This window comes from Amphiprion ocellaris, chromosome 3 (assembly GCF_022539595.1).
Source record: "Amphiprion ocellaris isolate individual 3 ecotype Okinawa chromosome 3, ASM2253959v1, whole genome shotgun sequence".
NCBI lineage: Eukaryota > Metazoa > Chordata > Actinopteri > Pomacentridae > Amphiprion > Amphiprion ocellaris.
Window position 1 is genome coordinate 32,772,616 of NC_072768.1, and position 14,109 is coordinate 32,786,724.

Consider the following 14,109-nt stretch of genomic DNA (forward strand, 5'->3'; position numbering starts at 1 on the left):
AACCCAATCATTAGAAACTGATAAATTCTTTTGCAATATTCAAGTAATCTGGTGAAAATTCCTGCATTTTTTTCATCTTGCAATATGAGAGAAGAATATTATACCACAATGTCTTTTTTTTCTTCCAATATTGTGCAGTGTTACTCTGTGTCCAAACTGCTGCAATGAGTCAAAGGTCTCTGTGTGGAAAAAAAGTTGCATCTGCTGGGCCCATATGCTAGCCCTGGCACAACTAGGCTATTGACATTTTCCTTCACTGTTGTCATTAGCGCTTTAGTAAAGATTAAAGTACATATTTTCCCCAACCGTAGCAAAAATGAAACAGTGAAACTACTGTAGGTGTTTGTCAGCCGTAGCTAGTTTTTCTGCTCCGGTTTGCAGCCTATCAGAGAACAGTTAAACACTTCCTCTGACTCGATCCCAGCAGGGAAATAAGATACTGCTGAATGTGGTAAATATGCAGTTATCTCTCTCTCTCTACCTCTCTTGCCCCGTCTCTCGTTAAGCTCTGGGATGGGAGGATAGGAAAGTATGACCCCTGGGGTGTCTATGACGTACCGAACCCTCCCATCCTCGGCCCCCCTTCCTCAAACCTGTGCTAACTCTCCTCCAGGGGCCACTGTACAGGTCTATGTGTTTGAGTGTGCGTGTTGAGGGGCATGCTGACTGAGGTCCTGGGTGGCTCGCTAGAACTGCTGTGTGTGTCAGTTCCTGCAGGAAGCTGGAGTCCCATGACACACACATGCACGCACACACACACACACACACACACACACACCTATCTGAAAGTCTTCCTCCCATAAAAACACACTGTCCCATATTCCCTTACTCAGCCACTCTTTCAATTTGGATTTTACTGTCAATTCCCTGTCTCGGTGTCCTCTGCTTTTCGCTATTTCGCTGTGTGTTTGTCTCATTCTATCGGCCCCTGTTTCTGCTTTCTACCACCCTTTATCATTCCGTTCACTGTTTATCCGTGCACATATTAGAATATCCATATCCCTTATTTAAGCAGATTAAGAAGTGAAAAGACCTTGCTTCCTCTGCTCCCCGGGAGATGGTGTCGACAAGGTGATAAAAAAAGAAAGAAAATGCAGAAATATCCACTCCCACCCTGCTACTAAATTCACAAACTTCCACCCCAGCTCTCTTCTTTCGCCGTCGTCTCCCCCCTTTTCGTTTTCACTGGAAAATCTGTGTTGAGTTTGGAAAGACCCGCAGGAGAGAAGGTGGATGGAGGTGGGAGGGTGACTTGAAGGGAATAACATCGAGCCAACTTAGTCTCCCCCTTTCTACATGTTTTCCTCCTCCTCCCGTTTCCTCCTCCCCCCTGGCGTTTCTGCCCCAGAGAGGAGCCCATGGAGGCCAAAGGTGCCCCAATAATCTTCCTTCCCTCCTTCCCCCTGCCCCTGCAGATCCTCGGCAGGACAGAAAAACAACTTGTCCCCTTCCTCCCTCGTTCCCTCGCTCCCCCAGTGTGCTGGGAGAAGAAACAGTCAGAAGTTGCCAGGGATAGAGAAAGGAAATGAGAGAGATAGTTGGACGGGGAAGGTAGCAGCAGCAGAGTTGCCCTTTTTTATGAGTCATCTGTTCAGACCTCTTTGTATGTTCAGTCTCATGTGGGAAAATAGACCCTGGAAGGTGTGGGACACATGTCAAATGAGACAGGAAAACAGTTACAAATCATGTGTATATAATCCGTGTCAGTGATGATATCGTCTTCTCTTTCTCTTGTTTTCCTCAGTCTACTGTAGACAACACTAACACACATATACACAAACACTGTGTTCACAGAGACACTTGCAGAGTCACACACAGAAAGAGCCAATGAGTCATCATGGAAAAGGTTTGTCAGATCCCAAAGCTGAAACTGAGAAACTGAGACCTACTGCTTTATTATTATTCACTATGTGAATGTGTGCGTCTGTGTGTGTGTGTGTGTGTGCGTCTGTGTGTGTGTGTGTCTTTGTGTGGTGACACAGACAAAACCTGCCAGTGAGACTGTTGCCTCCACCTATCGGATGACAGATCTATATCAATATCAGCAAAGTGTGTTTGAGTATTCAATTATCACTGGATCGTTTCAGTTTACATCAGCATGCAACTTCTAAATGAATTTCTAAATATAGCACAGGGTTATTTTATTGTAGGTCTTTGTGGAGTGCTAAAGTTCAAGGTTAGTTTCGCCATAGATCCTGTGTTTTACATGTACTTTATTTGTTGATTGATAAACTTCTAGAAATATGGTTTGGATCAATATCTAGGGCTTCAGTCTTACCTGTATTAAGCTGAAGGAAGTTAGAGGCTATCTGGTAATTAATGGCAGCAAAGTAGTATTGCCAAGTTTCCAGATTGTGCTGTTTTTCAGACCTAAACGAGACATGCTACTGGGAGTCATTGAGGTAATAGTGGCAGAAAACAGGGATGAAGTGGCAAAAGTGGACCAATTCTGTGTCTGTGTGTGCAGACTAATACAGCTTTTGAAAGTGGAAAGTGAATGAGCATGCGATTTCTATTCCTGCTGCATTAGGTTCACGCAGGCGGTACCATTGTCCAGTAGCACGCGTTTTAGCAGCTTCCTACGTATTGAATTGTAGAAATGTGTCACTGAATATTCCTGAGGTGTTTCCAGTACAGTTGGTGGACATAACACAGGATTTCTGGAGAAGACCTTCCCACTCTGTCAATAAAAAGCATGTATAAATCAAAGCTCCTCCAAAGTCGTGCAGCAACTACTTCAATTACAACTCCTTAATGATGAACTGTGAAAGTCTGGATGAACGATAATCTCCATCAACAGTCTCACAGCATTTTTTTCAGCACCATTTGTTTTCCTTGCAGTTCTGTGTAGTCACAACTTTTGGGTTGCATGCAGACATCTGGAGACCTTCAATGATTTGGGTGGATGACGAAATTTATGTCGCAGGCACCCTTGCAGATGCAGAAAACACGAATTGGTCTTGACATGGTCAATGGTTGAAATCTTGCATGAATCAGGCCCTTAGTTTCTTTATTTTAGGGCAGCAAACATGCTACATAATGTGTAGTTGTATAACTAAAACTGAGATCAGGAGGCAACAGATGTAGACTGAAAAAATTGGGGCCAAGGACTGAACCCTGTGGGACACCACATGATATGAACGTAGTTGAAGAGCAAAAGCTGTTAACATTAACTTTGAATTCTTTGTCAGATAAGCATGACAAAAAACAGTTGAGAGCAATTTCCACCTAGACCAACCCAGTTCCTGAGTCTGGTGAGGAGAATGATATGATCAGCTGTGTGAAAAGCCACGCTCAGGTCCAGCAAAAATGAGAGTAGTGAGATTACCAGAGTCTGCATTCATCAAGTCATCATTTGTTACTCGGACCAGGCCTGTTTTTGACAATCCTAGACCTGCATCACACGTAAGTTACCCACAAGGTCATGTTCCTTTAAGTGTCACGCCAACGTAACGTGCAGCCTTTCTCATCAGTTAACCATGAGTGCAGCGCACGTTGTCACGTGGATAAACAAATGCTTGAGTTGAATCGGGATTTTTCATCTGATGCTTCGAAGCATCGACTTTAAGGGGGCAGCTCTGTTAGGAAGTGAAATATGTTACATATGTTGAAACAGTGTGTTATAGAAGGAGACAGAATGACGAGAGATTACAGGCAGTATCAGTGTTCTCCTAGTTACTTGTAATATCTTTATGATGGCCAGAGCTGAGAAAAACAGGACACTAGCCCTCCTCTCTCTCCCGTTCTCCTGCTTCCTCTCCCTCTTTTCCTCTTCCTCTATTACTCGCTCACCGCTACCCTCTGGAGGTCCATAATGTAGTTTTAATTTCCCCAAGGCTACCACAGGAAAACAGTTCCTGTGTATGTGAACTCTTATTGTCTGCTTGTGACAGTGCACAGTGCATCTGTGTTTTTGTCTGTTTTGCAGCATTTAAGCCCTATGTTGGTTTTTTTTTTTGGTGCAATTTTTGTTGGTGTGTGTATATGCCACACACACACACACACACACACACACACACACATGCAAAAATGAAAATACGCGAGCAGCTGTCAACTTATTTGTGAGCTTTTCCGCCAATCTGTGAGTCTGTGCATTGCATGTCTGACTGATTTCTTTTTTATATGTGTGTGTGTTTGTGTATATACAGTGTATTTGTGTGTTTTTTATTTTGCTTCCTTCCATGACGTGAACGGCTCTTTCATCATCCTGTTTCCAGACATTGGTGTTGGGTGCTGCTCTCCCTTGCCGCAGTACATCCCAGGGGGGTGTGTGTGTGTGTGCAGATGTGTGCATATACATGTGTTTCTGTGTGTGTGTTTGTGTGCGACTGGTACTCTGTGGCTCAGCAGATCTCCTCCTGGGGGGGAAGAGGCCTTGTACTGTGAAAACACACACATACACACTGGCTATGGAGGTGGAGGGGGGGGAGGACATGAGGTGGGAGGTAAATGGGAGGAGGTGAGGAGAGATGAGCTTCTTTATATAGCCACCTAACATGCACCCACACAAAAACACTAGCACTCACAAACAGGAGGCAGAGGGGGAGAGCGAGTTGGGGGAGGGATTCTCAGGGGAGTCAGAGAGCAGGCCTGTGTTGTTGTGTCCAGCTGCACCTGTTCAGTCTGTGTGTGTCAGTGTGCATTTGAGTGTACACTCGGTGCCAAATGTGTCCACCATTCTTCCCACTTCTCAACATTTTGAGCTCAAATAGACTCGCCATTGTGTTGACAGTTACCATCCAACCAGCAGTGTTTTCTCTGTGTAGTAACGCGCTTTTAGCCACACTGGATTGTTACAGTATGTGCTGTAGTTCCAGGTACGTCAGTGAGACCAAACTGAATATCACTGCACCACACTGCCTCTTTAAAACATTTAACGAAAAACAATAAAACCTTCGTCCAGGTAGGATTTACTGCCAGCTTTTGTAATGCGCTGCATTAGCTTAGGCTAAGTGTACCTAATTAAGTGGAAACTGAGTGTTGGAAGAAGAGATCGACTGATATGTTTTTTTAGGGCCAGTACTGATGCCGATTATTGGGGATCAAGAAAGACCGAAAGCCGATATTTGGAACAGATATGCATTAAATTAAATATTATACCAGCATTTCATAGCAGAACCCGTCATTCATGACTTTTTTGTAAGGGTCACTGTAACCAAATATGTAAAATAGAAATAAGACTGATTAAATTAGAACGCTAACTTAGTTGCTAGCTGTTAGCGTAGCCTTAGCCACTGTGAGAGAAGCTAATTTCCTGGGTTGTGGCCACAGCTTGCGTTTGCTGTTCAGTTTTTGCTGCTTGAGAGACATTTGTGAGACCACAGAGTGCTGACAGAGAGCAGAAGTATAATATAAAACATTTGCTTTCTGATCTTTAGAGTCATACCTGAAACATCTTGAGCAAATAATACATGCTGAGATTTTTATTTGTGTTTGAACCTGCTTTATGGTGACAAAGTTGGACTGTTTATTGGTTGGTTTCCTGGATGCAAAAAATGACCAGAAATCTTTGTTCAGAAGAATTATACAAAACACCATGTCTGCCATGTCGTGCAGATCTGATTTTAACCTCATAGCTGAGTGCAGTGGCTTCCAGCCAGGTGCCTGTGAATCCTGGTCAGGTGTAGAGTGTGATGTGGAGTAGAATGAAAGCCTTGTGTCGAAACTGTTGGGTTTCTAAACATTCTCCTGGAAGCTCGACACACACTTTTTCCACCCTTTGATGCCTCTTTTAGGCATACACAGGCAGCGGTGTGTGTGTGTGTGTGCGTGTGTGTGCGCGCGTGCGTGCGTGTGTTTTATGCATGCTTGGCCGGCAGATATACATCTCTCTGAGCAGCAGAGTGTGTCCCAGACAGGACACAGTACCAGCTCTTGTCTGCCAAATCTAACACTTGAATAACTGCCTTACCTTTGCAGTAATACAGTATGTTTTATTCCCCTTTAACTCCCCCTCTAGCTCTGGCACACTCTTTCAGTGCACTCCTATCACCCTGGGGCAGTTCAGGAACATTTCCCAGAGTTCATTAGTTCCCCAGTTTTCTTCCCACAGGATATATAGAGATGTACGGTGGTCATGCTGACTGTGTGTGTGTTTCACTTTTGGTGTTCCAGCTTGTGTCTCGACCAGCTAATCTTGGCAACTGCTCACAACAGTGCCACGGAACTGGAGTCGGCCTGTAGGATGGAGTGCATCCATACTGAGTGCACTTGGCTCTAGCATTTCTGTAAGGGGAGAGGGAATAAAGTCTCTTTGTGTCTTTGCTTCTCTTATCCGGTATGGCTTATTATCATTTAGCTCACTAATTACCTCAATGAACTCATTTTAATGTGGTTAATGAGAGAAAACACACATGCAATCTATAACAAACACACCCATGCTATGAAAACACACAAGCATCCACGCGTACTCCACTATGAGCCTAACGAGTGGTGATTAGTGGGTCTCAGTTAGGCGTGGTTATTCTGTGTAACATCATTCTGCACTGTGGACTCTGCTAATTCACTTCTCTTTATCTAATTACCCAGGGTGCACACGAACACACACATTCACCAATATGCTACACACACACACACACACACACACACACACACACACACACACACACACACACATACATACACACACACCACCAGCATATATCTTTCCTGCAGATATGCAAAGTGACCTCATTATTCCTGAGGTATCTGTTTATATATTTATATTTTTATCTGTTAATAAACAGCCTATTGTCCTCAGGTTACTGAGGCTGGTGGGTGCAGCCAGGAATATTGCTTATTACCTTTCCTCAGGAGAAGCACGGTGTAAAAACATCTTTTCTTCACATCCATACCTGATGTTGCATGCTGTCACACAATCAGGCCTGTGTGTGAAAAACAGCTTGTAATACTTATGACTTCATTCATTCCTTATGTGTTGAAGTCAGACCTTCATACATCAATATAGCAGGCAAGTATGATTAAACCCTATCATTATGCTATTTATGTAATGCACTTTTTAATCAAATCATAAAATGCATAGATTAACTTTAATATTTTTGTAGATTTAATAGCTGTGCATGCTATCTTAACATTGCTGGTGGACATTCCATAATAACATTTAAACACAAAAGCTTCATTCTACCACAGATGAGTAAGTGAATACACAAAAGAAACTCACTTTAGTTTTCTTTCCCTGCAGACCTTAACTGTGACTTTCAATCCAGTCTTTAGCTACCTGAAATACAGCTGGTTTTCTGTCCTACCAGCTAGTTAATTTCTTTTAATTGCATTCACTATGCATCCTAGGTGTAATTCAGTCCCTCATTATATGGCTAGAATAAAAATCAGCGGGGCTCTGTAACTGCAGGACTGCTAGGAAACCACTCTTCTGAAACATATGCTTGAAGGGGGAAATTATCTTATTGTTTTGTTTAGTGGGTGGAAATTAGTATTTCTCACGTTTTCTGGAGTTAAAACTACACAAAAAGATTTTCTATTGTTGCTTGCCTCTTCGGATGACATAAGAATAAAACAGGGTGTCTGCACTTGGGATTGGAAGATTTGTGTGTGTGCGTGAGCGTGCAGTTGTGTGTGTGGTGTGGGTCTGAGAGAGAATGTGCAGTTATTCCTGGCATAGGGACAGTCTGTGACTCAGAGATAATGGTTCTCAGTAGAGTGAGTGTGTTGGTGTGTGTGTCCGTGTGTCTATGAGCGACCACAGCTATGTCTCACTGATGGGTGTGTGTGTGTGTGTGTGGAAGGGAGAATGTGAGTGCTATTTGCTAGGGACTACTGTCATACTATTCAATCAATACCCCAGCACGCACACACACACACACACACACACACACACACACACACACACACACACACACACACACACACACACACCCCTCTGCACCCCAAGCACCCATGGGAGTTGCCTGCTTTCATTAAGTAGGCCTGCTGCTTTCTTTCTGGTGTGGTGGGGGTGGAGTATCGGGAGTGAGACACAGAAAGGAGGTGTGAAGGAGTTTTGTGAGAACTAAGAGCAAGATGGGGGGGATCATAAGGATGTGATTTGTAGAGCAACCTTCAGCCGTATTTCAGGCAGGTTCCTCTGAAAACAGTTTACATGGGAAATCTTCTTACATCCATATCATCATTTTCAGGTGTTTGGTGTGTTTTCCTGTCTCCAGGAACACGTTTCTACTTGTAAGGTCAAACAGTTAAATGAGTATAAAATTGATTAGATTGTGCATCATAAACAACCATCTGGACAGTGTGTGTCATTGTTTTGAACAAGCTTCCTTTTTCCTGTCCACATTATGAGATAGGCATTTACTCATTCTTCAGAGCGTTTCCATAAAATTCAACTATAAATGTAAGTAAGGCTGGTTCAGTACAGATAAAAAGTTACAGATTTATTGTCCAATTTAGTGTGCACATGTACTTTTGGTTGTATCATAGTGAGAATTTATTATTTGAGAGCTGCTTTCTTACTGAAAATCTTACGCGTCATTTTTTTGAGACAGGACTTCAACACTCACATGGTGATAAACACTTGTACACACTATGGCCTAGCCAGGAGTAATGTTTTAGATTGGCAGTGATCAGAACAGCTAGAGTATGTCACAGGAAAGTACAGTGACCAAGAAGTTGTGAGTTGGCACTTTTAAAAATCAGACACTGTACTTTATTTAAATTTTGAATGGTATCCACTTTGAAGAGGTCTTCTTGTGCAGCGATACACAGCTCCCAGCACTCCTGCAACGTTTGGAATGCTTCTGTACATACACTATATTGCCAAAAGTATTTGCTCACCCATCCAAATAATCAGAATCAGGTGTTCCAATCACTTCCATGGCCACAGGTGTATAAAATCAAGCACCTAGGCATGCAGACTGCTTTTACAAACATTTGTGAAAGAATGGGTCGCTCTCAGGAGCTCAGTGAATTCCAGCGTGGAACTGTGATAGGATGCCACCTGTGCAACAAATCCAGTAGTGACATTTCCTCGCTCCTAAATATTCCACAGTCAACTGTCAGCTGTATTATAAGAAAGTGGAAGTGTGTGGGAACGACAGCAACTCAGCCACCAAGTGGTAGGCCACGTAAACTGACAGAGTGGGGTCAGTGGATGCTGAGGAGCATAGTGCCAAGAGGTCACCAACTTTCTGCAGAGTCAATCGCTACAGACCTTCAAACTTCATGTGGCCTTCAGCTTAGCTCAAGAACAGTGCTTCAGCAGAGAGCTTCATGGAATGGGTTTCCATGGCCGAGCAGCTGCATCCAAGCCATACATCACCAAGTGCAATGCAAAGCGCCAGATGCAGTGGTGTAAAGCAGCCTCCACTGGACTCTAGAGCAGTGGAGACGCCTTCTCTGGAGTGACCAATCGCTGATGAGTCTGGGTTTGGTGGTTGCCAGGAGAACGATACTTGTCGGACTGCATTGTGCCAAGTGTAAAGTTTGGTGGAGGGGGGATTATGGTGTGGGCTTGTTTTTCAGGAGCTGGGCTTGGCCCCTTAGTTCCAGTGAAAGGAACTCTGAATGCTTCAGCATACCAAGACATTTTGGACAATTCCATGCTCCCAACTTTGTGGGAACAGTTTGGAGCTGGTCCTTCCTCTTCCAACATGACTGTGCACCAGTGCACAAAGCAAGGTCCATAAAGACATGGATGACAGAGTCTGGTGTGGATGAACTTGACTGGCCTGCACAGAGTCCTGACCTCAACCCGATAGAACACCTTTGGGATGAATTAGAGCAGAGACTGAGAGCCAGGCCTTCTGGTCCAACATCAGCTGTGTGACCTCACTAATGCACTTCTGGAAGAATGGTCAAAAATTCCCATGAACACACTCCTAAACCTTGTGGACAGCCTTCCCAGAAGAGTTGAAGCTGTTATAGCTGCAAAGTGTGGACCGACGTCATATTGAACCATATGGATTAGGAATGGGATGTCACTTATGTTCATATGTGAGCCAAGGCAGGTGAGCGAATACTTTTAGCAATATAGTGTATATCACCATCTGAAATGCATGCTGGATGTCCTCCACTGTGTCAAAACAGTAACCTTTCAACCTAAATTTGATTTTGGGGGAGAGGAAAAAGTCACAGGGAGCCACATCTGGCGAGTAGGGTGGATAGAGAGTAGCGATTGTTGTGGTTCCGGCCAAAAAACTTGAAGGTGTTTTCAATACGCTCAAAGCATGCTGCATTGGTATGATGGCAGGTACCAGATTTTTGGTCATTGGCACTGAAGCTTCTTCCTCTGAATCTTCAGGCTGTTACAGTAGAATTCAGAATTAACAATCAGACCCTAGAAGAAGAAATCACTCTGCATGACCTCGTGAATGTCAAACAAAATGACAAGCATGTTCTTGCTGCTGACCTGATGCGCCTTTACTGGCCTCACAGATTGTAGATTTAGCCACTGAAGATGACTGTTTGATCTCTGCATTGTATTCGTACACCTAATTCTTGTCACCAGTGATTTACCTCGACATGACAGTTTATGTCGAGGTAAATCACGTTTAACACAGAATTTGATGTTATCTCTCTGTGCAAGTTTGAGGTCTGTGTTGAAATTACAAATGTGCACCTGCAAGTGGTCAAAAAGACTACTTCTAAAGGGGATAGTAGCCAAATTTACAAGTACAGTTTTTGCTTTTTATAGGCCCACTCTTGGAACTTGATCACACCTCGTACTTGTTTGGACGCCTCCCATAAAGTTCTCTCATAGATACATAAGAGGAAACATAATTTTTCTGTTCTTGTGTGAAGTGAGACGGATGGACGGCAGAGTACCATACAAATCCATGTGTAAAGAGAAACACCGCCTGACTGTGTTAGCTCCTCTCATCCCTTTATCTTCCTCTCTTCTGACACCCATCTCTCTCTTTGTCCCAGCGCACAGTGATTGGGGGCTGAAGAGCAAATTAAAGGATGAGTAGACAAGAAAAAAACAAGTACTCAAAGAGAAAAGAAGGGAGAGATGAGGACAGAGGGTGCAAGATGGAGAGGTTTCATCTGTCTCATCCCTCTGTTGCTATGACAGCAGGTTGTGTTGGCATGTGCTAGAGTTGGCGCTGGCCTCACCTCTGGCATCAGGACACCCAGGGGAGAGTGTGTGTGCATGTTTGGTGCACGTCGTGTGTGTTTGAACGGATGCTTTTTGCACAAGTATGCGTTTGATCTGCACACACGGTGAACCGATGTGAACGTTTTCTTAGTTTTAATGCACAGTGACATTAAATATCTGCAAGCAGTGAGTATCTGTATCATTTAGTGTCTAGGATGATAATTTTTGAAAAAACACAAGTGTAGATTCTGCATTTAAAGGAATGAAAAACATTGATTTTAACAAAATGCATGAAAAAGTGATGGTGTTTTTATCATTTGGCTCTATTTTAAAGTTGTTCTTGTCATTCTACTAAAGGAATATAAGAGATAACTAAACATATGTGTTTCGTTTAGTGACATTTTTAAAAAGGACTGATCATATTCTGGTGATATCTAGAGTTGTCATAAAACACAGCTTCACATATGTACTTTTCAGCATGCACACATGTATATGAATTTGTACAACGTTTGCTTTTATTTACAAATCCACTTGGTATACCCCTGGTATGTGCACATCTGTGTGTGTTTGTATCTGTGCACGCACATGTACAATGACCGATGTGTATGTGTGCTTACATGAAGCGTGGGCGTATATGTGAGTGTGCATGTGTGTGTTGGTGTGTTTTGTCAGCCAAGGGGCTGCTTTCTCTCCCTGGCCAGACGGTGCTCTCACCACTGGACAGATGGCCAACACCCTCCCTCTCTTCTTCCATATCCCTTCTTCTATTCCTCCGTCTCTCCCTCCATCACTGTCTTCCTCTGCTGCAGCCCCCCAAACACCCCATCACCTCGGTCCCTCGTTCCCCACTTCCCAGCATCCCTCCATCCCTCTTTCCCATCATATCGCTCCCATAATAAATGTGGGATGGAGCTTCTGTGCCTCACTCGATTCTCGAACAGACTTTCTCTCTCAAACTAGACTAAGCTTTGTTACTCTTGTATATACTTTTGTAATAACATGAAATAAACGATCTAATGGTTTACTATCGGACCTGCTCACGTATGCTTTCTTGCAAATGAGGTCTTGATCTTAATAAGACTTCCAGATTATAAAAATATGAATGAAATACTGCTGCTGAGCTGGCAACAAGGTTTTACTGGTCAGACTTTTTCTAATAACAATCATATAAATGTGGAGCCAAGAATAGCACATCATAATAAAGTGCCTTTTCCACCGCTTATGCACATAAAATGATGTTTGAAGCTCCTAATGGACAAAACTGACTGAGAGCTTAATCCTTTTGACCTGTAATTGCACTCAACCAAAGTAAGTTTGTTTTTCATTAAAAGTAATGGAGGTTATTGATTCTCTGTATTGGGCAGCACTTTAAATGTAGAAAGAGAGATGCAACTTTTGTGAGTTACCGTTAAGGCGCATGAACTGCATATAGTCAATTCAATGCAATTGCCCTTTTGGAAATGCATTTTTATTATTATTTTTTTAAATAACAGTTGTCAATCAATACTGTGGTTGTTTTGAAGACATTTGTTCCTGATCCTATGATATTAAATTACTTTTTTGTTATAGAATATGCAAGCTTCCCTTTACAGTTTTTACTTGCATCTTCTTCTACAAGGTTCAAGCCTTTTTTTTGATGCTTAGTTCGTTAGACTGATTAGTTTTTTCTTCCTAATGATTGTCTTGCACATTCTCGTTGATTATTCGCTTCCTCTACAGATATGTTTTAGAGGCTACACACTTATCTCCTCTGCTCTCCCCTCTCAAGCCAAGTGTCTTCAGTGTCAGTCCTATTGGATCCTCAGCGTTTATAATGTGATAATAAGGTGTGAAAATGGAGACACAATGGAGCAGTGTGGATTGGGCCGACACAGCCTTCCACTGGTCCCCTCTCACACTCCGCTGTCTGCTAGCAGGACACACACATTCACACACATTACGTCACATGCTAAAGTAATAATCCACTTACGTTATAATTACCAGCGATATGTCAAATTGGACACATCGCTGTTGCAATACAGCAGGTAGAGAGAGACGACAAAATTGCTTTGTGCAGAGAGAAATTAAGTTGTCAATAAGATCTTCACAAACTAGTTACTAAAAGAGCTCAAAACTCAACGTGAGACGGACCCAGCTATGCAATGAAGCTCAAAAACTTGCAGCTGGTAACCAAACAGCTATGTTGTTGTGTCCTCAGAAGTCCCGGCGTCTGACAGAGAGGCTGAGCCCAAAGAAGGCCAAGGAGGCGGCGCTGAAGATGGAGAACAGGAGGAGCACGACGAGCGTGATGACAGAGATCACGATGATGACCTAGATGACGAGTCCATCTTCACCTGTGACAACTGTCAACAGGACTTTGACTGTCTGGCCGAGCTCACCGAACACAGAACCAACCACTGCCCGGCTGGTAAGATCGAAGCTATTGATGTGTGTTCAAAGTAGGGATTGGCTGGTATGGGTTGTCCTGGGGCCGATACTCATGCCGATAATTGGCAATCAAGAAATTCCAATGACCGATATTTGGGAAAAGCATACAATAAATGTAATGTATTAACAGCATGTGATAGCAGAGAGCGTGTCATTCACAACTAGGCTACTTCAATAATAAAGAAGACTATAAGTGAATATGTAAAATAGAAATAGGAGTGATCAAATTAGGACACTCACTTCTGTTTACGTGGGATCAACTGAGATTGATCAGTTTGTCTCTTCTTTATTTTCTTAATCTTTCACTGTTTTGTCACTTTTTTTGTCCACTGAGGTCCATATCTTAAAGCATTAATAATTATTCTTTCCCAGACTCTTTCAAGTTAATCTGTGGCAGCCTTCTAATTTAGCTGCTAGCTGTTAGGGTAGCCTTGTCACTGTGAGAGAAGCTAATTTCCTGGTTTTCTTGAGACATCTGAGATGCCACAGACTAACTACAGACAGAGAGAGGAGGCTGCATCAGACCTGAAGTAGCACACTTATCAATAATCGGCCAATAAAAATCCAGCTATCGATAATTGGAAAAATGTCAAGTATCAGCCATGATAATCAACCAGACCAATAACTGGTCTCTT

At 43.0% G+C, this 14,109-nt stretch overlaps 1 protein-coding gene across 5 annotated transcripts in view; it reads left to right on the forward strand.

Moving 5' to 3' along the window:
* Positions 1-14,109, forward strand: part of znf423 (zinc finger protein 423) — a 166,144-nt gene that overhangs the window by 29,016 nt on the left and 123,019 nt on the right. For 4 of the 5 annotated variants that reach the window (XM_035957085.2, XM_023289885.3, XM_035957086.2 and 1 more), the window contains one exon: positions 13,245-13,454. The exons of the other annotated variant lie outside the window; for it this stretch is intronic. In XM_035957085.2, coding sequence (XP_035812978.1) covers positions 13,245-13,454 — 210 coding nt within the window. The remainder of the gene's footprint in view (positions 1-13,244; positions 13,455-14,109) is intronic. 5 annotated transcript variants of the gene reach the window in all.